At 34.5% G+C, this 26,083-nt stretch overlaps 3 protein-coding genes and 1 long non-coding RNA gene across 9 annotated transcripts; 1 reads left to right on the top strand and 3 right to left on the bottom strand.

Annotated features, from left to right (window-relative positions):
• Positions 1-1,147: 1,147 nt before the first annotated feature.
• On the bottom strand, positions 1,148-5,686 carry LOC140974349 (phototropic-responsive NPH3 family protein NPY4-like). 2 transcript variants are annotated; one of them, XM_073437744.1, is made up of 5 exons: positions 4,947-5,686; positions 3,911-4,460; positions 3,603-3,672; positions 2,322-3,497; positions 1,148-2,079 (listed from the first exon to the last, which is right to left on the bottom strand). In XM_073437744.1, exons 2-5 carry the CDS (start codon positions 3,970-3,972, stop codon positions 1,561-1,563), a joined length of 1,827 nt encoding a protein of 608 aa, XP_073293845.1. In that variant the 5' UTR covers positions 3,973-4,460; positions 4,947-5,686; the 3' UTR covers positions 1,148-1,560. The 2 variants fall into 2 exon arrangements, with proteins under 2 accessions (XP_073293845.1, XP_073293844.1); XM_073437743.1 differs by having other exon boundaries at positions 4,951-5,686.
• An 8,863-nt stretch (positions 5,687-14,549) lies between these two features.
• Positions 14,550-15,781, top strand: LOC140972367 (uncharacterized). 3 transcript variants are annotated; one of them, XR_012174497.1, is made up of 4 exons: positions 14,550-14,615; positions 14,716-14,757; positions 15,104-15,169; positions 15,570-15,781. It is a non-coding gene; the product is annotated as an uncharacterized lncRNA (long non-coding RNA). The 3 variants fall into 3 exon arrangements; XR_012174496.1 differs by lacking the exon at positions 14,550-14,615 and having other exon boundaries at positions 14,630-14,757; XR_012174498.1 differs by lacking the exons at positions 14,550-14,615; positions 14,716-14,757 and adding an exon at positions 14,796-15,042.
• Positions 15,782-16,290: 509 nt separating this feature from the next.
• Positions 16,291-18,732, bottom strand: LOC140974348 (glucan endo-1,3-beta-glucosidase 1-like). 2 transcript variants are annotated; one of them, XM_073437742.1, is made up of 4 exons: positions 18,545-18,730; positions 18,208-18,356; positions 16,988-18,121; positions 16,293-16,800 (listed from the first exon to the last, which is right to left on the bottom strand). In XM_073437742.1, the coding sequence occupies exons 2-4, from the start codon at positions 18,251-18,253 to the stop codon at positions 16,769-16,771; spliced, it is 1,212 nt and encodes a 403-aa protein (XP_073293843.1). In that variant the 5' UTR covers positions 18,254-18,356; positions 18,545-18,730; the 3' UTR covers positions 16,293-16,768. The 2 variants fall into 2 exon arrangements, with proteins under 2 accessions (XP_073293842.1, XP_073293843.1); XM_073437741.1 differs by having other exon boundaries at positions 16,291-18,121; positions 18,545-18,732.
• A 2,699-nt stretch (positions 18,733-21,431) lies between these two features.
• On the bottom strand, positions 21,432-23,432 carry LOC140972366 (BTB/POZ and TAZ domain-containing protein 4-like). Of its 2 annotated transcripts, XM_073434812.1 has the most exons (6): positions 23,183-23,432; positions 22,805-23,090; positions 22,560-22,699; positions 22,168-22,474; positions 21,765-22,078; positions 21,432-21,679 (listed from the first exon to the last, which is right to left on the bottom strand). In XM_073434812.1, the coding sequence occupies exons 2-6, from the start codon at positions 23,060-23,062 to the stop codon at positions 21,553-21,555; spliced, it is 1,146 nt and encodes a 381-aa protein (XP_073290913.1). In that variant the 5' UTR covers positions 23,063-23,090; positions 23,183-23,432; the 3' UTR covers positions 21,432-21,552. The 2 variants fall into 2 exon arrangements, with proteins under 2 accessions (XP_073290913.1, XP_073290911.1); XM_073434810.1 differs by lacking the exon at positions 23,183-23,432 and having other exon boundaries at positions 22,805-23,162.
• Positions 23,433-26,083: the final 2,651 nt, after the last annotated feature.

Raw genomic sequence — 26,083 nt, 5'->3', positions numbered from 1 at the left:
GAAAACTTAATTGTAAATTGATTATAATGCAAGTTGCTTAAAGCATATAGTGGACGATCGTGACAAGAGTAATTAACTATGAGAGGCTGTCTCATCAACCAAATTAAACATTATGAATTATTTATTTGATTAGTGTTGTTCGTAGACTACTGTGTTAGTCTGGATGTTTATACAATGCACACCAAAGACTAGCGTGGTAGGTTCGGTAGTAAAAATAAAAAATTTAGATTTAAACCCTGTGATTTTGTGTGAAATTATAAAATTTTATAGGAAAAAATAAAGTACGCCGCCTAATCACAAATATTTGTCATCGAGATCGAGTTTATGATGGTCCATAGAGCTAAGTGCTTTTACCTTTAATCTAATTACTTTTGATCCTTTAAACTTAATTATGTAAGCCACAAACCATAAAAAAGTCATTCTTTTTTGCGTTAATTCTGCAAATCAACTGCATTATTGGCAAATAGAACCATAAACTATCGTCAAATGGGCATCGTTTTAACTCGGTATGCACGTTTGTTTTCTTGTAATTTGGAACCATTTCAGCTTTAATTAGGCAGTTCTTGACCTAGGTATTGTGAATGATTCTTGCCAAACTTTGCATAATTTGTGTTTGTTAAGGAATTATAAATACATGGGTTGGAATACAATTTTCCATCCATTTGATGGAGTTGAGCACTTTACATTTAAGTTAAAACATTATAAGTGAAATTAATATAGCATTATTTTCCATTTTATCCACAATATGGTGAGCTTAATTACTTTGGTCCGAATCTCAGTTTTTAAGTATACTTTACATTGGGTTCCAATTAAACCTCAGCTTTATAGAATTTGGAAAAGAGTTTTAATTTTATTTTTTTTATCACCTACCAAATTAATGGGTAGTGATTTTCCATTGCTCTATCTACATTTGGAAATTTATCTTATTTAATTGTTTGACACGGTTGAGTTCATGCTAATATAAATATAATACCATAATGTTAAATCCAAATCTGAAATTGATTTAGACATATGACGTCCATAAATACATATAGACTCATATAGCAATTTGACTGTTGGATGTCGTTTCAGGGTATTTCACCCTATATATATATAAATAGGATGGGTTCTGATCATGTATAGGTCCTACCCGACCCGGCACGATCCATTGTCATCCCAACTCATACCTCCATTAATTAAACATGACGAGCTAGACCAATATTCAATATTTGCTGCTTTAAAGGCAGCTCTCTGCTCAATGCGGCACATACCAAACATGGCTGTGAATAATTTCTTCCGAGGGAACTTTGCGTTACAACGGCTGAAGAAGATCAACTGTCTTTGTAAGAAGAGGCCTAAAAATGAAAATTAACATCACCCTGAACACAAGTCAGCTTACGGTTCCATTCCGGGGCGACCAATATCAAATTTCGCTACATAAAAAACGTATATGCCCCCCTTACCGACGCATTTGTAGGCTTCTGAAGCTCCAAAATTTTCAGTAGCTTCTAAATCCTCGTCTTCTAATCCTCCAATTAATGGTTTTGGTTCTAATATCTAGAGACTAATAATATAAACGTTTTAAGAGGATTGCATCATCGTTATTGAAGGGGTGGATCTTGTTTCTTCCACACTGGTAGAACCGGGGCTCTCAGATGTATCTGAGCTACTGTATACGCTTTTTCTATCTTTGTTCGACCAGAGTCTCCAGAAAATCTTTTTCGCTTTTTTATCAGCTACTTTTTCTGTGTGCGCCTTGGCATCAGTTTCACCACCTCCCTTGCCTTTTAAGCTCAAAGATTCGAGCCCCCCTTTTAAGGTCTTCAGTTCCTCAGATGTCTGGTTGCCATCCCAGTCGTCGGAGGTGTTGGTTGTTGTGGAACTCGCGCTGCCATATGATGTACCAGGGAGTAAAGCTCTAGAAGAGCAACCACCAGCGCCAGATGCCTTGGCTTGTTCAAAGAAAAGTACCTGCATGACAACTCGTAAAGGTAGCCTCTCGTTTTGCACGGCATGAGCACAGGCATCGGCTGATAGCTTACTGCAATCCATTAAGGAGCAAATTCTCTTTTTTTCGTTCTTGGTCAACCCCGAGCGTTCCTGTGAAAGAAGATGATAATTAGTACTGGGAATCAAAGTTGGTAGCAGGCATTTATAAGATGGTTGAATGCAATGAAGAGGATAAAACAGTGATAAAGGATAAAATGACAACCTCCGAAGCTAGCATCAACTGGTGAAAATCGGTTTCTATAATAAACCAATTATAATTTCCCATCAAGTAGGACAAATAATCAAATCAGACGCAAAAAAGAAAAAAGATTAAAGAGGATAACAGAATAAACCTTGAGGTACATGTCAATAGCGCGATATATTCCATCATGGGACGATCTTGGAAAGGTAGATACCATTTCTGCTAGCTCGACGAATTTGGATAAAGACAAAGATGAATCTTTAGCAGCTTCAGCCAGGTATCCATCAACCAAGTTGGTCACTTTAATCTTGGAAGCCTCCGAATTAAACCCTACACACATCTCCCGGAATTCGTCATCTTTGACAGAGTGATTCTGCGCACTATGTTCTTGCATCACAAACTGTTCAACCATCTCCAGTACTAAATCTATGCTGTACAATGTTGTTTCACCAGTTGTAGATTGCCACAGAATATCACTGACGGTTGCCTCATCGAGTTTCTGTCCAATTCTTTGAATGAGCTCCCTTCTTACCGTCTCTCCGCATTCCAAAATAATAGATGCTTCTAATAACATGAGCAAAAAGCTACAGAGGACACAACTTTTTTCGGTGGGCAGCAACCATATAATGGTTTCAGTCAAATATTTGTACTTTTCGAGATCACCTCCTTGTGTGGTGCCTTTGCTAAAACTTGGAAGTCTTCTTAAACCATATGATTTTAACGATTCTCCAATAATGTCTGCAGAAATTCTTCCATTTGCTCTTATTGTAGTTATAACTCGCTTATACAAATCGATTTGAAGTTCACAGAGGTCTTCTACCCACCAATCATTCGGAATCATTGGTTGTTTTTTCACACCATTCCACTGTGTGTCATTTCCATTCTCAGACAAAATCTTTTTACGGTTATAAGTGTATGACCAGTCGACTTTTGAAGGATCTATAGAAGCTTTGATTGCAATTGCATCTAAGCAGTGGCTAACGATCTTCAGTTCCTCGGACCAAGGAAGAAAAGATTGCGCTGTCTTAAGCACAATGATCGAGTCTTTCCAGCTACGGAAAATGGTAGAAGTAAGAAACACGTCGATCTTGTAAATGATATTTCCTTTCTCAATGGTTTCATACATTTCAAGATACTCAGCAGCACATCGTGTTGCGACCACATTATATGCATTGAGTGTCACTATCATGCCGTAACAGAACTTTGCACAGATTTCAAATGCACCAGGTCCACCAGGAATATCATGGATGTAAATTTCATTGTCAAATTCATCACTTCTACTATAAATGAGCCTCTGAAGGCGTGAACTTTTCGAGAGAAGGGGAAACTAGAAATAGGCACAGTGGAGTCAGTCACAAATAACTAAAGTTTTCAAGATGCGAAATTTTGTATTTTTAGGATACGTTGATGTATGGCATAAATGGACTTTTACCTTGTGGAGATAGAATTTAGTATCCCCGACGCTGATGACCAAGTCAGTTGCCAACTCTGTCGCTACATATCTGGAATACACCAGTTTTAACTGTCATCTTTATGATGAACTTTATAAACCCATTGTTACAAGTTGAAGTTTCACAACGCAAAACATGGTTATACGAGCTTTCTAGTGATAGCACTGTAGCAATATCATATTCTAGACTCCTCAGAAATGTAATCTGATGGCTATAACATATACTTCATCCAAAATATTTGGCCAGAAGAAAAATAAGAACAAAGGATTTGACAGCAGAAACAGCTAACCTGACATTATCCCCATCAGTCTTAAACTGGTCGGGCTTGGATCCAAGCTTTATAAACTTCATTTTGGCAGGCAATTACTCTCTCAACAAGATCTCAACTCCTAACTAGGTTTCTTTTCAATAAGTCACAAAAATTGATGATTCACCAAAAATATAAAGAGGATGAAACGGAAAATTACATAAGAGTATGGAAAAAGGCTTGGGGCACAACACCTAAACGACACCACCTTTCTTCTGTCCAAGAGAAACAAAAGTAGAATTGAAGGAAATAGATAGTGAAACTGACAAAGATAGTAATGGATGTATGTATAATACAGCTTAATGAGAGAATTTGATCTCTTAAACGGCACCGAAACGAAGAGAGGGGGCTAAATATATTTTGAAAACACAGAGACACTCCCCTAATGCTGTTATTATTTGTATGTATATCCCCCAAACTACAAACTTTATTTTAAGAACAGCATAAAATCTGAGGTTCCCTTTCCAGAAATCATACACAAGAATCCACGTTCCTCAACAAAATTTTCTTCAACCAATGAAGTTGGAGAAACCTGTCAAATCCGACATAATCTTGGAATGAGTGAAAGAGCACCATCAAAATCACAGACTAGAAGCATCAATTAGTTTTGAAAGATACTGAAACCATAATTACACATATGAACAAGCCACGCTAGAATCAAAATATATGTTCTCTGAAATGAGAGTGTAAAGAAACAAAGCATCGACGCCTATACCCCAGAAGATAAAAAGGTACAATAGCAAAGAATAAACAAAACTAGTGGCAAACAGTAAAAGACCAAATAAAGATACAATTCTTGCTCACATATTCACTCTTTCTTTGGCCAAATCACAATTTCAGCATATTTACTCAAAAAAGAACATAAAAATCACAAGTTTACTATCAAATAGCATTTTCCAAACAAATCCCAGAATCAATCAACATTTCAACACACGAAAAAAAAGAAGCATTTGCCATCACAAAGAGCAGGAGGGAAAAAAGAAGAAAAAGAAACCAACATTTGCTCGTTATTTAAAACTCACCAAAGATAGAAGAAGCTAAACTCCCGTGGGATCAAACCAATCTTTCAAATCAACGGAAGCCCGATTCAAAGATCAATTACTCAATGGGGGAGTACCAAGTACCAATAGTTTGAAGAACAAAAACAAGAAAACAAACCCCACAACCACTAAATCAGAAAGGGATCAGCCACCAAAAAACAGAAAAAACCAAGCCACCAAAAAGATGAGTTGTCCCTAATCTTTGCCAGTCACTACCGCGACACTATGTTATCGCAAAAAACAAGCTCAGAATGTTCCCACACCCTCATCTATCTCTTCAGAATCAGCACCGCCGTCCCCACCACCACCATACCCCTTTCCACTCCATACTCTGCTTCTTCTCTATCTCTATACCGTATATGAGAACACAAATACTTTATATTTCCCAAGAAAATGTAAATAATATCATTGACCAAAAGGTGCTGTAGACTACTAAAATTATAACAAAAATTGGCTGTACTTTGGTATAAAAAATCTGTTTTTTCGTATTCCAGCTGCAACTGTAAAAGTTGGTGCCTTCTTTTTCGCTTGTAGACAAAGGGGACCCCTCAAATCTCAATCTTTTTTACAATCAACAGAATTAAAGAATGAAATAAAAACAAAGGTATACAGAGAGGCACGCCAAGCTGATACTATTTGCTCCCTTTTATCATGCTTTTCTTGAAAAGAGAATGTTTTTAATATAGAGCTCGAGATTCATTATCAGAAGAGTAGAACGTAAGATTTACAAGATTTTTTTATTTTAAAATAGAAATGCAAATTTATTCTACTTTATCAAAAAAATAAATTCTAAAAAAACATTTTCAAAAGTATAAATCATAAAGATACAAAAACAATTACTCTTACTAACATTTGGCAGGAAAAATGGACCAATCCAACTTCCTCAACTACTTCGATATTAATTGCATCCAACTCTATCTGTATTTTACTCTAAGTACATTTTTGGTAGCTATGATAAGGGAATGAATAATCATCACTTATCTCATGTTTGGTTCATTTTCAATTTAACATGGAGGTCCTTGATTATGATTGAAAGCCCTCATTATTTATGTTATTTGTGTGATTAAATATCCCTCCTCAAAGGTGTGATAATGTATAATTTTTGAATAGTGATAATGATAAGATTGTATATTGACCATAATACCCTTGAATTGTTTTCTTCAATATAATATGAAAATTAAAATTAGTTAAAAATTAATAATTATTATAATATTTAAATTTTTATTATATTTTTTTATAAATTAATTTCATATATTTTTATTATTTCCAGTCATTTTAAAGAAAATAAATTGTAATGCAAATCTATCTTAAATTAAATTTTATAAATTTCTAATCTTGTTAATTAATTCTTTTATGAAAATAAATATTTATTAAATTCTAATTTATTTTGTTTAATGATTACTGTAATATTTTCAAATATATTTCTGATAAATATATTTAAATTAATTTTTATAAATATAAATTATAGTTATAAATATTTAATTATCTATCAAATTATTTTAAGAATATTTATAATTATTTTAAAAAACTATAATCTTGTAATTATTATTAAACTTTATTTAACATTAACATTCAAAATATTATTGCTATTTTAATTATTAAAGTAAATACATATTTACAAATTTATTTCTAATAAATATATTTAAATTAATTTTAATAAATGTAAATTATAATTATAAATATTTAATAATCTATCCAATTATTTTAAGAATATATATTTAATTAACACTCGGAGCATTTTGGTCATTGCAATAAAATTTACAAAATTAAATCATCATTTTAAAATCATACCAAACACCATATTATTTATCTCACCATACTATTAATTCATATCTCTCATTTTTTAATCACTCTAATTATTAATCATTTATTTATCTCATCACACGTACCAAACGGAGCCTAAATGTTTACATCAAATTCATCGACAAGAGAATACTTTGTTACGATGTGAAGGATAACTGGATAAGTAAGAAGAACGTCACTCCTCAATAAAAATCATTTTGGACTATTTTATATATTTAATCTAATATTTCTTGAAGTAGCTAATTGGAAACTAAATTATGTGATAATGTGTTTTGGATTATATAATTTGACATCATAGTTTTTTGTTTTTTATTTGTTTTATCCCGTGCACTTTCATAAGTATCCACGATTTGTGAATATCTTAAAATACATTTAAGATAGATGTCAACTTTTTTGACGATCAAGTTCTCACAATTTAAATTTTTTTATATCCTAACTATTCCAATTATTGAATTAGAAACCTGTGATAAGGTGTCAATTGAGCTGAAAATAATTTACGTGGGAATTTTTTAAGTAGTATTAGTCTTCAAATAATTTGAGTAATATTAATTTATAATGAAAAACAGATATCAATTAAATATATTAAAAAGTTTAATAACATCAAGACAAGAGTCGTGGTTGATTTTACCTTAAACGTCTACTCTGAATATATATAGAAAACCTCGGATGAACAACGGAGAAGATCCACACTCCAAGATTAATTGAGAAGAGCTTGGACACCTGGCAAAAAAAAAAAAAAATTTAATGTGGTCAATCAGTTAATTATTGACTGGTCAAATAAAAAATAATTACTTTTTTTTTCAAAAAAGAAAAAATTGGGAACATCTCCCAGTGGACAAATTGTGGCCACATTCCTTTTCCCCCAATCTGAGATTTTTCATTTATATTAGTTCTAAACATCACATGCTTTGCCCCAAAATTCCATAAATATTACTTTTTTTTATTAATTTGTGCGACCTTATTCTCCTCGTTTTGAGACATCGCATGATATGTGCAGTTTATTTTAAAAACTTTCCCTTTTTATTAATTCTAAATATTAATAAATAAAATCAAAAAATATATTAATAAATTGTTTTTAAATTTAAATTTGTATTTTAATTTAAGTTTATATATAAATAGTGCTTTTTTTAAGGTTGATATTTATGTTGAATAACTCTATTATTAAAATGTGTTTGATCATTTTTAGAGATATTTGATCTTTTAGACTTTGGATGAATCTGTATTTGGTGGGATTTTAATACATAATTAATTGATTTAGTTAAACGTAATGATAATTGAGATGATTTTGAATACGTCCAAAAATAAGAGTCATTTCTAATCAACTTTTCGAATAATTTTCGAAATCAAATTATTCCTATAAATCAACTCCAAATTTCTTTTAAGATTTACCATATTTACAAAATCAAAATTTTTGTTTAATTTTTTTACGTTGTTCTTCATTTAATTAATTTTTTAATGTTCATATTATTTAATATTATGAATTAGAGGTGATAATTGCGAGGTCTATAAAAACCTGGAGGGTTGTAAATATTCTAAAGTTAAGGAAAGTAAATGTAAGTTTTGATACAAATTTGAAGAAAAATGTATGTAATTTTTAATGTTAATTGTGTATTTTTAATGATAGTAAATTTCAGGAGAAATATGTAAAATTAATATTTTAATTTTTCAATTGTTTTTATCTGGAACATTTTTATTTAGAGAAAAATATAATATTTTGATATAAAATTTTTTTTTTTAATGAATCGAATAAGAATTTTATTTTAAAAACTAGATCGATAGAGAATTTTAAAAGAATTTTGTTAAAGTTTAAATCGATGCTGTGGAAATTTTATAATAATTAAGTTTATCGACATATATTGTCAAAAGATTCTGTCACTAGAATTTGTCGGAATTCCTTCTTAATTTTTATGGCAGCTTCATGGGTTGGAACTCAATTCGATTTTCAAAGGAATTTATTTTAAAACAATTTTATAATAGTAATAAAAAAAATGAAAATTGTATGGCATAAATACAAATAAAATAAAGCGAGAAAAAGAGAAAATTGCATCCTCAAAAGCTATAATGCCTTTCTCATCTTATAGAGTCGAGAAAATGGTAGATATTCTTCCATCAATGAGAATCATCACTAAAGTTCGGAATAATATCTTCTAAAAAATTACATAAACTCCAAATTTATGAATCAATCACACACTCGTCACATGATGAGATTTTAAATTTTTTTACAAATTTCTTCAGTCTTATCAAAACAATTTTTGCCAAACACATCGTGGGCTACTTATTAAATACGAGGGACTCATCTGATCGAATGATTAATCACGTGGAGAAAAATTTCGAAGTGTAACGCCAAATAATCCAATAAAATATCACACACGAGTTACCAAGAAAACAAAAACTTAAAGTGAAGAAATTTCAAGGAAAATATTCATTTAAATATATTTTATAATTTTCCAAATGTAGATTTCATTAATTATTAACACAATTACATTTGTGCTCGCCATCGGTTGGGCTACTATAACATAAAGCAACTGGATATTTTTTTATTTCGGGCTTTGGGTTATTTTTTTCAATAAGTAAACGGGCTTTTAAATTGTACAGAATCGAATTTGGTAGACCCAAGCCCAATCTCACCCTGCTGTCTATATTTCAAGAACTCTGTTCGCTGTTTGCCGACAAATGGAGGGGTTCGAATTCCGGAGTCGAACTTTTTTCCCCTTTTTGATTGACTTCATGCCGAAATTTGAAGTTGGGACTTTTTCATGAATATATTGTTGTTGATCCCTTCGGCACTTGACCAGCATGGATCCCAAGCATTCAATGTCGGCAATATGAGCATTAAATAGACGAGTCAACAAAGGTTGGCATTTTTGACTCAGATAGAAAGGAACGCGTTTTATACGTGTTAGGATGCGTTCAGACGGAACGCGTTTTTAACGCGTTTTCACACTGACAGGAAGTTTTATAAATAGAGCTCCATTCTTTCATTCTGAAATCATCCCTTATTCGAGTTTTCTCTCATCTTATAACATTCTATAATATTTGTGAGGTGTTTGTTCTCTTGTATTAAGAGAGTGTGTGCTCTCTTTGGAAACACAGTGAGTGAGTTGTACACCACAAAATATTATAGTGGAAATTCTTTTCATCTTACCCGTGGTTTTTACCCTAATAATTTTTAGGGGTTTTCCACGTAAATCTCGGTGTCCAGTTTGTTCTTTATTTTCGGGTTTTATTATCTCAAATTACCGCAAGTTGGACCAACAAGTGGTATCAGAGCCTTGGTTTAAAATTTCTTAAAATTCTGAGTATACTCTGTGGTTGCAGTCTAGACTGATCTTCCACATCAGAAAAGATTTTTTGAGATTTTTATTTAAGGCGGGATTATTTTGTCCAGTCTACTAAAATTGTTGTAGACATAATGGCGGGAAGGTACGAGATAACAAAGTTCAACGGAAGCAATTTTATGCTGTTGAAAATAAAGATACAAGCAGTTTTAAGAAAGGAGAATTGCTTGGCGGCTATTGGAGATAGACCGGTGGAGATTACGGATGATGGAAAGTGGAATGAGATGAATGACAACGCTGTTGCCAATTTACACTTGGCTATAGCAGACGAAGTATTGTCAAGTATCTCTGAGATAAAAACAGCAAAAGTTATCTGGGATACTCTGACAAAGATGTACGAGATCAAGTCGCTACACAACATGATTTTCCTAAAGAGAAGGCTTTATACTCTTCGGATGGCGGAATCCTCATCGATGACCGACCATATCAACACACTAAATACTATATTTGCTCAACTCACTTCCATGGGGCATAAAATAGGGGAAAATGAACGTGCGGAGCTTCTACTTCAAATTCTACCAGATTCATATGATCAACTTATCATCAACATTACCAACAATATTCTTATGGGCTTTCTAAGATTCGATTATGTCTTAACTGCGGTTCTCGGTGAAGAAAGCCGGCGCAAAAATAAGGAAGATAGGTTGGTAACATCGAAGCAGGCGGAGACTTTACCGATGATAAGAGGAAGATTTATGGACCGTGACTCCAGTGGGAGCCAAAGACGAGGTAGATCAAAGTCGAGAAGTAAGAAGAAAAATATTTACTGCTTTAAATGTGGCGGTAAAGGGCAGTTCAAGAAAGAGTGTACGAGTATCGAGAAGAGTTCTCAAGGAAATGTGGCCAGTATTTCAGGCAGTGGTGAAATTTTATTCAGCGAAGCAGCAACTGTTGCAGAAGGCATATACAACTTTTGTGACACATGGATTATGGATTCAGGAGCGACGTGGCACATGACGTCTCGGAGAGAATGATTTGATCATTATGAACCAGTCTCAGGAGGATCTGTGTTCATGGAAAATGATCATGCCTTGGAAATCGCTGGGGTCGGTACTATCAAAATTAAAATGTTTGATGGCACCATTCGCAACATACAGGAGGTACGACATGTGAAAGGACTGACGAAAAATCTTTTGTCCTTGGGGCAATTGGATGACATCGGGTGCAAAACTCGTATCGAGAATGAAATCATGAAAATTGTGAAAGGTGCGCTTGTGGTTATGAAGGCGGAAAAGGTTGCTGCAAATCTGTATGTACTTTCGGGAGAAACACACAAGGAGGCAGAACTAGCTGTTGCATCAAATGGTTCAGAAGAAGAATTAAGATTGTTATGGCATCGAAAGCTCGGGCATATGTCAGAACGGGGGTTGAAAATTCTCTCAGAACGGAAGATGCTGCCGAGACTTACAAAAGTGTCATTACCCTTTTGTGAGCATTGTGTTACCAGTAAACAACATAGATTAAAGTTTGGCACTTCTACTGCCAGGAGCAAAAGCATATTGTAGCTGATTCATTCGGATGTTTGGCAAGCATCGGTTGTATCCCTAGGAGGAGCGAGATACTTTGTCTCGTTCATTGATGATTCTCTAGGAGATGTTGGGTGTATCCAATCAAGAAGAAATCAGATGTTTTCTAGATATTCAAATATTTCAAAGCGCGGGTTGAACTTGATTCTGTGAAGAAAATCAAGTGTTTGAGGACTGACAATGGAGGAGAATATATCAGTGATGAATTTGATGCATATTGTCAACATGAGGGCATCAAAAGACAATTCACGACGGCTTACACACCTCAACAGAATGGAGTGGCAGAGCGGATGAATAGAACCTTGTTGGACAGAACAAGAGCTATGTTGCGGATTGCAGGTCTAGAAAAGTCATTTTGGGCAGAAGCAGTCAAAACCGCTTGTTATATTATCAATCGTTCTCGTTCAGTGGCGATTGATCTGAAGACTCCGATGGAGATGTGGACTGGGAAGCCGACAGATTATTCTCATTTGCATACATTTGGAAGTCCTGTGTACGTTCTGTACAATGAGCAAGAAAGATCGAAGCTGGATTCGAAATCCAGAAAATGTATCTTCTTGGGTTATGCTGATGGAGTAAAGGGGTTTCGCTTGTGGGATCCTACTGTTCACAAGCTTGTCATCAGCAGGGATGTTATCTTCGAAGAAGACAAAGCAAAGGGAGACAAAGGCACACCGAATTCAGAAACTACTATTTTTCAGGTAGAAAATAAGACAGACGAAGGTCAAGTTTCTTGTGAAGCAGTACCAGAGCACGAAGAACAAGAACATGTTGAGTCTGAAGTTTCCAATATGAGGCAGTCAACTCGAGACAGAAGACCACCAAATTGACTCTCAGATTATGTCACTGAAAGCAATATTGCATATTGTCTATTATCAGAGGATGATGAGCCATAGAGTTTCCATGAGGCTACTCAAAGCTCGGATGTATCTTTGTGGATGATAGCAATGCAAGATGAGATGGAGGCATTAGACAGGAATAAAACTTGGGATCTTGTTACACTACCACGAGGGAGGAAAGCCATTGGAAACAGAGGGGTCTATAAGATCAAGCGTGATGGCAATAACCAAGTGGAGCGGTATCGTGCTAGATTGGTCGTAAAAGGGTATGCTCAGAAAGAAGGCATTGACTTCAATGAGATATTTTCTCATGTAGTTCGGCTTACAACAGTCAGAGTAGTGTTGACATTGTGTGCGGTGTTTGACCTACATCTAGAACAGCTAGATGTGAAAACGGCGTTTCTTCATGGAGATCTTGAAGAAGAAATCTATATGCTCCAACCAGAAGATTTTGCGGAAAAAGGCAAAGAGAACTTGGTTTGCAGGTTGAACAAATCTTTGTACGGTCTCAAACAGGCGCCGAGGTGTTGGTACAAGAGATTTGATTCATATATCATGAGCCTTGGATACAAGAGACTGAGTGTAGACCCTTGTACGCATTTCAAGAGGTCTGGTGATGATTATATCATTTTGCTGTTGTATGTGGACGACATGTTGGTAGCAGGCCCCAACAAAGATCAGGTCCAAGGATTGAAGGCACAATTGGCTAGGGAATTTGATATGAAGGACTTGGGACCAGCAAACAAGATTCTAGGGATGCAAGTTCACCGAGACATAAGTAACAGAAAGATTTGGCTTTCTCAGAAAAATTATTTGAAGAAAGTCTTGCAACGCTTCAACATGCAAGATAGTAAGCCAATTTCGACCCCTCTTCCTGTTAACTTCAAGTTATCCTCCGAGATGTGTCCTAGCAGTGAAGCAGAGAGGATTGAGATGTCTCGAGTACCATATGCATCAGCAGTGGGAAGTTTGATGTTCGCCATGATCTGTACAAGACCGGACATTGCTCAAGCAGTGGGAGCAGTTAGTCGGTATATGGTGAATCTTGGACGAGAGCATTGGAGCACTGTTAAGAGGATCCTTAGATACATTAAGGGTACCTCGAATGCTGCATTATGTTATGGAGGATCGGATTTTACACTCAGGGGCTATGTCGATTCAGATTATGCAGGTGATCCTGATAAAAGGAAATCTACTACTGGTTATGTGTTTACACTTGCAGGAGGAGCAGTAAGCTGGGTTTCAAAACTGCAGACAGTTGTGGCGTTATCTACAACGGAGACAGAATATATGGCAGCTACTCAAGCTTGCAAGGAGGCAATATGGATTAAAATGTTATTGGAGGAGATCAGACACAAACAAGAGAATGTTTTTTCGTTTTGTGACAGTCAGAGTGCCTTGCACATCGCAAGGAATCTAGCCTTTCATTCCAGGACGAAACACATTGGAGTCCAATTTCACTTTGTGCGAAAAGTAGTAGAAGAAGGTAGTGTGGATATGCAAAAGATCCATACAAAGGATAACATAGCTGATTTTCTGACCAAGCCAGTGAATATTGATAACTTTGAGTGGTGTAGATCCTCAAGTGGTCTAGCAGAAACGTAAGCAGCATGGAATGACAATATTGAAAAGATGTGTGAAGATGTGTTTGATTCTCAATCAAATCTCCAAGTGGAAGAAATGTCGGCAATATGAGCATTAAATGGAGGAGTCAACAAAAGTTGGCATTTTTGACTCAGATAGAAAGGAACGCGTTTTATACGCGGAAGGATGCGTTCAGACGGAACGCGTTTTTAACGCGTTTTCACACTGACAGAAAGTTCTATAAATAGAGCTCCATTCCTTCATTCTGAAATCATCCCTTCTTCGAGTTTTCTCTCATCTTATAACATTCTATAATATTTGTGAGGTGTGTGTTCTCCTGTATTAAGAGAGTGTGTGTTCTCTTTGGAAATACAGTGAGTGAGTTGTACACCGCAAAATATTATAGTGGAAATTCTTTTCATCTTGCCCGTGGTTTTTACCCTAATAATTTTTAGGGGTTTTCCACGTAAATCTCGGTGTCCAGTTTATTCTTTATTTTCGATTTTTATTATCTCAAATTACCGCAAGTGGGACCGACACTCGGGAGATATGTTCTAGTAAGTCTGAGTTTAATCGATCTTTGATTTCTGCATATGCATAATAGAAGTTATTTTCTGGGAAACCCAGTTCGAGTTTTATCTAAATGATTGTATGCAGGCACTTGGAGAAGCAGAATGACCTTCTAATGGACGCATACAGGTCGATGTCACATGAATTGCATAGACTCCCATGTTTTTGTATTGATCTGTTTGATATTGGATTTCCTTTAATCTTATCTAAATTGAACATAAATCAGGTTTCTTGAGGTTTTTTGTTTTGTTTATCCGAATAATTGCTTTTTGATGTCCGCCTAATTTTCTGGTTTTCTCCATATTCATACTTTATACACAAGGTAGCCTAGATACAATTGATTTCAAGAAAATTAGTACAATTGTTTGGCTGTCATCTATTTCTAAAGGATTCACTTTGCTGCTTCATCTAACAGTATGAAATGGGGTGTATTGCACTTATATGTGGAGGCTCTGAATTATTGTGGGAATTGTAGGTAGAGGAAGAAATGCTAATGCGCAAGTATTACGAGTACATGGCTGCTCAAGGGTTAATCGAGAAGGTGCGTCTCATCCTCATTCCTAGGTGTTGCATTTTTATATTGAAGCTATGTTGTGGAGATTTTTCTGCTTAATTTGACTTTGACAGACCATGATCTTACTGGTTCATTCATGGCAAGAACTCTTTACAAGCTCTAGTTTAGTGAATTGGGACATAAATTTTTCTTTTATGCATTTAGTGCTTTGTGATTTATATGCAGACTTTAACTTAGAGCGTATTTTGTGTTGTTTCAATTTCATTTGGTGCATTTTTGTCATGTACCAATTACCAAAATGATTTAGTAGGCCAAGTGAACTTTGTTTCATTCCCCTAACTGATCAAAGATCATTGTCCAGTTGGATTAGCATTACTTTGAGAAGTTAAGAATAGAGTTTCATTGGTCTACCGCTATTCTTTTACAGAAGAACGATAATACTAACGTAGCAAAGCAACAAGAAGACTGGTCAAGGAGAAATTGATAATGGGACCAACGAAGAATAGTCATGAAATATCATTCTGTATAGTAAGTTTCATACTGGGATAGTTCTCTCAGCTAGTTGCTTATTCCTCTACTATTTATTTAATCCGTTCAATGTAAATTCTGGTCTTGTGCTAAGATATTAACTTTCTTTTAGTTAGTTTTGCTTTTACTTCTGAAAATTTAGTTCACAACTGTTCTCCTTGGACGCAATCGCAAAGGAATTAAATGGATAAAGAATTTCATGGGCACACGTACCAGCACAAAGAGAAATCCCATTAACGGTCATGTAGAATGGAATAAAAGAAGGGGGACGATTCAGTAAACAACCCTCCTTCACAAAATTTATATGCTCGTTAAGTCTCTTTTCATATCGTAGGAGGCCCTTTGAAGTTATGGAATGTTGACAAAAAAAAATAAAAATCAAGTCACACCTCAAATGAGGGGAAATTCGATCCTACAGATGGACTACTCACTTATATGTAGAATCAATTGCCAAAATTTGATCAATTTCATGAGGGGCCAAATCTCGGCCATTCCCCTGCAGTGGGTTACACTGTAGGGTCGTGAGGGTGCAGTAAAGTAAAATTGAAATGCTCATATGGTCCCCTTGTTTTTGAAAATAGTTATGTAGTCCGAGTATTCTACATTTGAAATTTCTTAATGATTGTTTGATTTAGATGCATAATTTGTCCATAGAATGTGATAACTTTATCGATACTGAGAAATCAAGTTTTATGTAAGTTGATAATTGCAGAAATCGTGATCGAACTTGAAAGTCAATGCTCAATGGAGTTTGAATTGGGAATATTCTTTGCGTCCAACTTTAGTAGTGCGGTTAGAAAAATTTATCCGAACTTGATTGCACCTCTTGCTTGAGTCAAGAAGCCTAAAAATTCCAAAAAATGTCGTGCGAAATACCAAACCTGATAGCAAAATGCTTATCCTGAATGGTAATTTGGCCATCCAGATTCCAAACGCTACACAATCTTGGTACCATCTCAATTAATAGCAACAGATAGTCAAAAGAGCTTTTCTTATTTAGCATGGGATTCCAAATGCTTCCATATTGGTTCCTCACTTTACGTAAAAAGCAAGAACAAACATAACCCGAAATGACAATAATCCCTGCAATTAATCAAACTAAGTAAGAACGAATCCACAGTGACCGTAACCTGCAATAACAAACTTAATGTTGTTAAAATGAGAATCTGGAAATCAGAGGCATGTCAGAGCTGCTGGGGTAGATGGAAAAGTGAAATAACTGTTTAAGGTCATACCTTAAGGCTTAAGTTTCCAAAATATAAAATATGTCAGGCATTCCATAAAATTCATAAATTAAGAAGCAAAAGATATTCTTACTGGGGTCAGTTTTAATGAGCATAGCAGTGCCTCCAAAGCTACAAGTGCCGCCATGCCTCTTAGTCTTCTGCCAGTAATTGTTGAAAGCATAAGAAGCATGAGCCACAACAGTATCAGGGAAAAAGCATGCCCCCTGTGGCTTAATGGCTTCACAATCAGCACCACCTTCTCCACAGGCATAGTCTAGAGCCTCTTGCAGCGTGCCAGCTGGCACATTAGGCTTTGCCACACACCACAGTCCATGGTGGACCCCTGCCACTGGTGCACCCACAGAACCAGATGGGTTGCATGGAGGCAAATGGGGTAGCCCAAATGGAGGGCTAGTTGGGTTAGCCATTGGTGCCAAATGGGGTAAAAATGGATGGGGTGTTGGGTTAGCTAGTGGAGGCTGTGAAGGACCAAATGGAAGAAAATTTGGTGGAGGTGAAACTGTTCCAACTAATGGAGGAAGAGGACTTCTAAAAGGGGATATAGGAGTAGGCCTCGGTGGAAATGGAACTATCCTGCTGTATAAATCCATGAATGATAGCTTTCTGGTGAACGGTCTCTCTTTTCTTGGGCTACTGAGAATTATTCGAGTGTTTTTGAAGTGAAGAACTCTTAGACTTTGAATGGATTTTGAGTGAGATTTTAGTATAGTTAAGGTTTCATCAGACAAATCAACCAGATGTGGAGGGGGATTCACAACATAAGGTGAACCTATTTCTTGCAAGAGTTCAAGTAGAGGTTTGATGTAATTTTGGGCCAAATCAACTCTGTAGTTTTCAAAGTTCGATTCCAAACAATTGGAGGACAAAGAAGCAGACACTTTAATCTCATTCTGCAAACCCCACCTAGTGAGTGAATAGTGAATGTTCTTGATTGATGGTGAAATCAAAATCAACTTGTCTTCTTGATCTTTGTTGCATAAAATGGTGTTACCAATTACAATAGTGCTCACATTAATGGCTGGGTAATGTGCAAGAACATTAGCTCTAACCCAAGATTCGGCCATTAAAACACTTTCTGACACATTCTTGAGGTGCTCATTATCCATTTGAACAGCCATGGGAACCCCATTTGCAGATGAAGCTTCAAGATTTTGTGGAGTTGAATCATGGAGAGCCAAGAACTCCACCGATTCTTGACTAGTTGCTGCGCATTAGAAAACAGAAATATTTTAAAAAACGAAAATGCAAGAGTATTATTTAAAGATGAAGTCTTTTGGTTAAAATTATTACCAGCTAGATATAAGACGAGGGTGAAAATAGAAAGGAACCATGCCATAGTCAATCTTCCACGCAAGAAGTAAATGAAGATGGCGTGGGGGACAAAGGCTGAAATCCTCTCTGTGTATCACTGAGTCTCATATTCTGTCATTTTTACTAAGCTAGAAAAGAACAACGAGAAATTGGCCTTCAGTTTCCAGTCGTCGTTTTTTTTTGTTCAGTCCATGGGTACTTTTTTAGTACCACATTTCCACATGAAGTGTACCACAATTTGTATGACATAGTACCACAATTTTGTAGGTAAGGAGTGAACCCAAAGAAATGTTTTGATTGGGGATTTTTCACCAACTTCCCAAAGACCAATTGTGCTGATTTTTAAATTTTTTTAAGGGTTCCTCTGTGTTGTTATTCATAAAGCATGAAAAAGGAAAAGGGGATGTTAATGAAGTGCAAAGCAAAGCATTAAAGACGTTATTAAACCTTAAAACATAATTGTTTTTATGTCTGGCTTGTACTAAGCACTCCATCATATGGAATCAAAACTTTTTCTTTTTTAGATTTTGCTAGAAGTATTTTATGTTCATTGATTTGATGTTTTTTTCTCTCTTATGATTTTTTTTATAAATATTCTTTTTTTTTCAAATAATTAAATTAATATGACCACGTTGTGTTATTTTTAATAGTTAGCATAAAACAAGAATAATGATATTAAAAGTAGAAACTGAATTATACATTAAGAATAATTGAAAGAAAAAAAAAAGTCATTGGAACGAATGAGTTAATTATATTTAAAACTTGTCAAAATATAAAAATTAGTTTTGAATGATTAGGTACTAGATGTCAGTTTTGAGAATTGTTGCTGGAAAGAATTTGGAAAAAATAAATAAATGTAGAACCCGACCGAAAAATAGTTGACCAATTAGGTCTTCCATTTGGTTCCTCTTTTAGGTCCACAATGCCATCAAATTACATATAAATATTTCACTCCAAAATGTGAATTTTCATATTTGTCTTTTTCTGTTTAGTTTAACAAATTATTTTTGTTATATTAGAATATTCATTAAATTTATTCATACTTTTTCCCTTTTGCGATAGGTTCTACATGACTTTTTTTTTCTCCAGAGTTTGGTTGATTAATCTATTTACATATAAATATATCACTTCCAATTGTGAATTTTTATGTTTGTCCTTCTCTATTTAGCTTGGCAAGAGAGAATATTCATTTAATACATTGAATTTTTTCATATTTTTCTCCCTCACGGTTCTACATGGTTTTTTTTTTCGGAGTTCAGTTAATTAATTAGTAAAATATGTCATTTTTCTCAAAATCCAATTGTGAATTTTTATGTCTGTCGTTCTCTATTTAGCTTGGCAAGTTATCTTCTTATATGAGAATATTCATTTAATACATTGAATTTTTTCATATTTTTCTCCCTCACGGTTCTACATGGTTTTTTTTCGGAGTTCAGTTAATTAATTAGTAAAATATATTTGTCATTTTTCTTAAAATTTGAAGATTACATCTCGATTTCTAATGATTTATTTTGAGCTCACATCATCCAAACTATATATTATTCTATATTTATTTTAGTTTTATTAAATTAATTTGTTTAATGCATTGAATTTTTAGGGTTTCATTTTATTTTAGTGATTATCTATTTTTCTCCTTCTATGAGTTTATTTACTTAATTATTTGATGTTACTTTCGTTTCCTTGATTTATTAATTAGTGTCATTTTTATCGATGGTTCATGTTTTGTTTCTATTTATTTTTCTTTATCTTTTTTTATGGTTCAATGAATTTATATAATATACTTATTATTTTCACAAAATTATGAGATTATATTAATCTCCAATGATTTATTTTGATAGTCATTTTAAACTCTCATCTTCCGAATTATATGTATATGAGCACTGATATTCATTGAATACATTTAATTTGTTCCTATTTTTTCCTCTCTTGTGGTTCTACATGAATTCTTCTTGTTTTTTCAGAGTTCGGGTAATTAATTAGTAAAATTTATTTGTTACTTTTCATAAAATTTATTTTGATGGTTATTTTGAGTCCCTCCACATCCAAACTTATATAATATATTTGCTAATTTGAGAAAGATGTTATTATGTTACAATCACGCGGATTGAAAAGTGTTATATGAATATGATTTATTGTCATGATGTATTTTTATCTATTGTGTTTTGATATATTTAGATTGATAAATACTTATAAACAAGATGTTATTCAAATGATTTTAAAATAATCTAAATCTCGTGATTATATTGTGAGGCCCGGGGCCGAACAGGGCGGGGGGTGATCGCCGGTGCCATGAGGTTGCACGGACAATGAGCGGCTCCTGACAGGCTTCTAGGCGGAGGGAACATGAATGAACCGATCTTACACCGGAAGGAGAGGGATATCGAAACTGTTCAATGTAATGGACTGTACAGTTGAAGAGGGCTTAAAAGATTTGATATGTACTACTCATACCACGAAGGTGCATCTTCTTTTCGGTAGCTCATCACATAAGAACTCCAAAGTTAAGCGTGCTTGACTTGGGGCAATTCTGGGATGGGTGACCTCCTGAGAAGTTTCCTAGGGTGCGTGTGAGTGAGGACATAAGCACGCTGAAAAGACTCGTCTTGGTACAGTGAGGATAGTCGTCGAATCTGGGGCGTTACAGTTGGTATCAGAGCCGACCTCTCCTAGTACGGTGTGGATTCGGGGACGAACCAAGCGGAAGCTGGTGGGCATGTGAGGCCCGGGGCCGAAGAGGGCGGGGGGTGATCGCCGGTGCCATGAGGTTGCACGGACAATGAGCGGCTCCTGGCAGGCTTCGAGGCGGAGGGAACATGAATGAACTGATCTTACACCGGAAGGAGAGGGATATCGAAACTGTTCAATGTAATGGACTGTACAGTTGAAGAGGGCTTAAAAGATTTGATATGTACTACTCATACCACGAAGGTGCATCTTCTTTTCGGTAGCTCATCACATAAGAACTCCAAAGTTAAGCGTGCTTGACTTGGGGCAATTCTGGGATGGGTGACCTCCTGGGAAGTTTTCTAGGGTGCGTGTGAGTGAGGACATAAACACGCTGAAAAGACTCGTCTTGGTACAGTGAGGACAGTCGTCGAATCTGGGGCGTTACATATATGTTTAATTATTAATCACCCACGTACGTCACACGTGAACATTCCTAGCATAAATAAATATTCAACTTCATTGAAATGAGCTAAAGATCTTGGATAATCTCTGTCTAAAAAATGGATCCTTTGTCTTCATAGTACAGAGTAGTGTGATATATATACATATGGACAAAGTTGGTATTTTCAAATTAGAAGCAATAAAGGAAGCTTTGAACTATGTTGATTCCAACACAAAGAATGGAGCTCCATTTACACTCTTGGATCTCACTATCTTTTTCACCAAGGTTCTCCATCTCAGGTCCTCTTTCTTGTTCTGTTTCCTTCTCCTCTGCCTAAAGTTCCTGTAAAATAACACAATTTGAACAGTTAGCCCCGCCCCTCCTCGGCAATGTATGTATATATATTAGTTCTTTAACAAGACATCACCTGCACAAGGGAACTCCACAAGCATCTGTATCAACACAAAGCCTAGAATGCAATTCCAAAATTTGCCACATTCTCTTGCAATGGACGCATCCACCGGGACCTCTCAGCTTACATCCGGCGAAGTGGCGAACAAGTGCTTCCAACCCTTTACAAGCCATGTATTCACAAGGTTCACGATCGTCTCTCAAGGTTTTGTTAAACGGACCGATTCTCCGACAACCATCTCTACATATGTGAACCAGAGCCTCCATTGCCTCGTATAGTTGCTCGTAAATTTTCCTCTCATTCGCCTTCCTCGTCCTCTCCTTTTGCCTCTGGAGAATCAGAAACAATATCCCATGTAAAGGAAATGAATTTATAGTATTCTTCTCGTCTAAGTATAAATACAACAATAGGTACTTACAAAGTCCTCGTCAATGATAGAGGTGAGTACTTCCTTCTCCAGTACAGGATGGCTCTCTTTCATGGCATTCCACCCTTCGGTGGCCGAAACGGATTTGAAATTCTTCAAAACGAAACGATGGCAGATTAAGCTGAGGCGAGAGGCGTCGCACAGAAGCGAAAGCTGGAAAATATCCACTGCGTTTTCGATGGATAACATTCTTTGCTCGAGCCAAGATTCGCATACTTGTTTAAGCTGAGGAACCACGTATGCGTGGGATAAAACGAGCAATGGCATTGCAAATTCCTTCATTTTTCCTTCTTCGTAGCTGCAAATGCAGAATGTATCAAACTGTATGTCGAATTACAGAAGAAACAGATCTTGGCATCTTGGTGTTGAATGATGATAATTACAGGGAAGAATATAGGAATCGAATGAAAATTCGAGCTGCCTCGGGTTGAACTCCTCGGATCGAGATCGAACGAGGGCGTTTGCCTATTGTTCGGCCTTTCTGTTGCTTCAACATGCTTCTGAAAACCGGAGAAGCATTACCCTGGATAGATTAAATTACATTTTTAAAACACAATAAAAAAAAAATTAGTTCTTTGCAGATACCCATTTTCCAATAATGACAAAATACATGGGAAAAGAAACTTACAAGAATACTGGCGTGTGCGTAGATGACACCGCCGTCATCTGTTGAAATCGAAACGTCTGCTCTGTAAGCTTCGTCAAAGAGACGATCCATTGGATCGTTCATCGAATTAGAGGAACAACAATGGCCTCTGTTTTTTGATCCTGATGTGGAAAGGCCTCTCTGATAAAACCTCGTATTCAAATGAACAGGCAACGGAGGTGGAACAGGCAACATTGTTCTCTCCAAATTCGACCGAGATTCCTCATTTCCAGGTCCCATTTTTGTCACCAAGTCCAAGGATTTTTCTCTGTATGATGAACAAACCATTTCAGCCACGTTTTTCAATAAATCTAAGCCAAGATTCCAACAAAAGGTGAAGTTCAGGAAATCCCAGATTACCTTTCAAGTTCAGTAACAATATCTTATGGAAATTGTGATTTTGAAGCAACAACACTACTTATTTCAATAAACCAATATTTTCAAGAATCCCAGAATGCCAATTCTCCTGATAAATATGAAAGCTAATCAACAATCTTTTGACATTGGGATGATTGGCTATTATACTTTGACAAAAGAGAGAGCGAGAGAGAGAAATTTAACTAAAAAAGATAGAGAATTTGAGAGATAATATGGAACCAATATTTATAACAAGGGGGAGATACATGTTTCTGCGTGTGAACAAAGTTTAAAAAAATGGGACATTGGATTATTTTAACAATGGGGAAATACAATGTTGGATGATGTCGGTGTTGGCATATTAGGGTCGACCCTAACAACTTTTAGGACTTTATCTAATTTTAAAAAGAAACTCTTAAATCATAATGTGTATTCGTATTTTTTTAGACAAATAACAACTTTTTTGAATTAAATCATTGTCTTAAAGAAAATATAAAAACTAAACAATATGCAGTAATAAGATAAAACAAATACAAAATGATCACTAAAAAACAACTCGTCTTAGAGCTTTAGAGCTAAAAATACTAATCAAAGTGTTCAGTTTTGATGAACTTTAATTTTGAGAAACTCCATTTTGTGCTCACTACAATAACCAGAAGACAAAAAATAACTAATAAGAATTTATAAACAATGTGAGCAGTTGAGAAATATTCATTTATTTTCTTTAAACAATTCACTACAAAATCCTATGAGTAAGAGAATAGGTGTTGGATATTTTATTTTTTAACAACAACGAAATGTTTTGCATCGAAATCTAGCCTAGCCTTAGGAATGCCGAAGGGCCATTTGAACATTTCCAATTCAATCTTAAAATAAAATAACGAGTGATAATGATAATAACGATCATCTAAATGTTCATCGAGCAAGCAATTTCTCAAGGCCACATATTATTGTCTTTAATACCTTCTATATTTCCTTGGAATGTTTCTAAGTTTCTTGTCAAATTAAAATTAGATTCATCTCATCTTTTTTGCGTGTGTCATCAATACTTGTGAATTGATGGAAATTGATCGTCTCACAAAAGTTTTTGTATAAACTTATATAATAAATATAATTTAGGTAAAAGTGAGTGGCTTTTAAAAATAGATAAAATAGGAATAATATGAATATAGATTAAGAAAAATTTATTCCTATGTGGGCCTTGTAAGACTTTTTAGCCTCGGACCTTAAACAAGGTGTAATGTTGGCTCTAATAGGACCGACCGTATTGGGCTTGGCTTGCCCATTAACAATGAAAATGAAACAAAGATTAAAATTGTAACCCATTTAACTTTTTTTTTTTAAAAAAAAAAAAGAAAAAAAGAAAAAAAGTTTCCCATTAAATTGAAAATTATATGTATACATATGTATGTATAACATATTGTTCCATCACTCGACAAGTTATTTTGATATACCAATAATAGACATCTGATTTGATGCTAATAAAAAATAATGAAAACAAATAATAATAATAATGTACATTATAAGGGAAGGGGTGATGATGTCTAGAATATTCGAAATTTTTTTAGAACACTTTTATAATACATGAAATTTGTAAAATAATTTTGATCAACTATTTTTTTTTAAAAAAAATTATCTTTTTTAATATATTATAGATATTGAAATTTGAAAATATGGAGATGTTTCATTCCAAGAAAATAATTTATTACGGAAAACATGATGAGTCAAATCAAATCTCAACCAACTCCCACAAGAAAAGGCTGAGCCAGAGAAAATTGAATTTTATTAATTTAATTTCACTCATCAATTTAACTGCTAAAAAACATATAATAATAATTTTATTATATATCTTATATGAATGAGTTGCATGAAGTACATTTCATTTAAAATTTGAAAAAAAATTAAAGAAAAATTGATTAGAGAATATTACATATTTAGATATATTTAAATTGTCAACCAACCGAATAAAAAAATTTGGAATATATTTTTGGGATAATTCAGAATATAATTCGCCAAGTGATTAAATATAATGTACTCCAATTAGTTTCTTTATTGGGCATGCGTTACATTTTGTGATGATGTTCTCTTTAAATCAATAAAAAAAACTAAAATATTGCATAAATTATAACTATAATATAATAATATTTTTCAAATTAAACTTTTTTTTATTGTATATAATAGAAGCAGCTACAATACATAATAAATACATACATACATACATATATGTATATGTATATGTATACATATAATAAAATAAAGAAACACAAATATAATAATCAGTCAAAATTGGGAATAGGGATCTTGTTTAGGTAATTCTCAGTCAAAGTTCAGAAATCAGAATCTTTGCACACAGTCCCATGCGGCATAAATAATAATAACCTGTCTAAAATTGGTCTGGATAATACCATCTCGAAATAATCTTCTTTATTTTTATTTAAAAAATATATTCACATTTAAAAAATATATATATATATTCCCCATTTAATCCTGAAAATTTTTCCTCTCATATTTTTTTTGGGTCCGATTTCGTAAAAAATAAAAATCTATACATGACAAAACAGTTAGTTATTTTATTTATCATAAATAATAGACGATATATTTACATTATTATGATTGAATAAATAAGAGAAGAAGAGGAACGTATTGGCATGAATGATGATAATTCCCAGCTCATGCAGGGGTGGGGTGGTCCAGCTTCTGGCTGGCTCACTGAACCCGCTCCTACCCATCACCAATTATAACATTATATTCCAACCACTAATAAATTCGTTATTACATGTAAATCTTATATTTATTATACACTATTCTCTTTTATTACTAATATCATTATGTATCATATATATTCTTAAGGCTATGATGTGTTTGTGTGACGGAAATAAGATTGAGTTAATGTTACACTAAAAG

This window comes from Primulina huaijiensis, chromosome 3 (genome assembly GCF_012295235.1).
Source record: "Primulina huaijiensis isolate GDHJ02 chromosome 3, ASM1229523v2, whole genome shotgun sequence".
NCBI classification, from domain to species: Eukaryota; Viridiplantae; Streptophyta; class Magnoliopsida; order Lamiales; family Gesneriaceae; genus Primulina; species Primulina huaijiensis.
Note: the sequence above shows the minus strand (reverse complement) of the source record. Positions and strands in the feature narration are given on the sequence as shown.

What these genes read in the sequence shown, in the direction of transcription:
- LOC140974348 (XM_073437741.1), bottom strand. Translation starts at nt 18,253, where the DNA reads ATGGCATGGTTCCTTTCTATTTTCACCCTCGTCTTATATCTAGCTG. An exon ending in CCTCGTCTTATATCTAGCTG is followed by an intron (nt 18,122 to 18,207) that starts GTAATAATTTTA and finishes TCTAATGCGCAG; the next exon opens with CAACTAGTCAAGAATCGGTG.
- LOC140972366 (XM_073434810.1), bottom strand. Translation starts at nt 23,110, where the DNA reads ATGGTTTGTTCATCATACAGAGAAAAATCCTTGGACTTGGTGACAAAA. An exon ending in CTATCATTGACGAGGACTTT is followed by an intron (nt 22,079 to 22,167) that starts GTAAGTACCTAT and finishes CTGATTCTCCAG; the next exon opens with AGGCAAAAGGAGAGGACGAG. An exon ending in TGTGGAGTTCCCTTGTGCAG is followed by an intron (nt 21,680 to 21,764) that starts GTGATGTCTTGT and finishes GTTATTTTACAG; the next exon opens with GAACTTTAGGCAGAGGAGAA.
- LOC140974349 (XM_073437744.1), bottom strand. Translation starts at nt 3,972, where the DNA reads ATGAAGTTTATAAAGCTTGGATCCAAGCCCGACCAGTTTAAGACTGAT. An exon ending in CTAAATTCTATCTCCACAAG is followed by an intron (nt 3,498 to 3,602) that starts GTAAAAGTCCAT and finishes GCCTATTTCTAG; the next exon opens with TTTCCCCTTCTCTCGAAAAG. An exon ending in CTATTGACATGTACCTCAAG is followed by an intron (nt 2,080 to 2,321) that starts GTTTATTCTGTT and finishes CTTCTTTCACAG; the next exon opens with GAACGCTCGGGGTTGACCAA.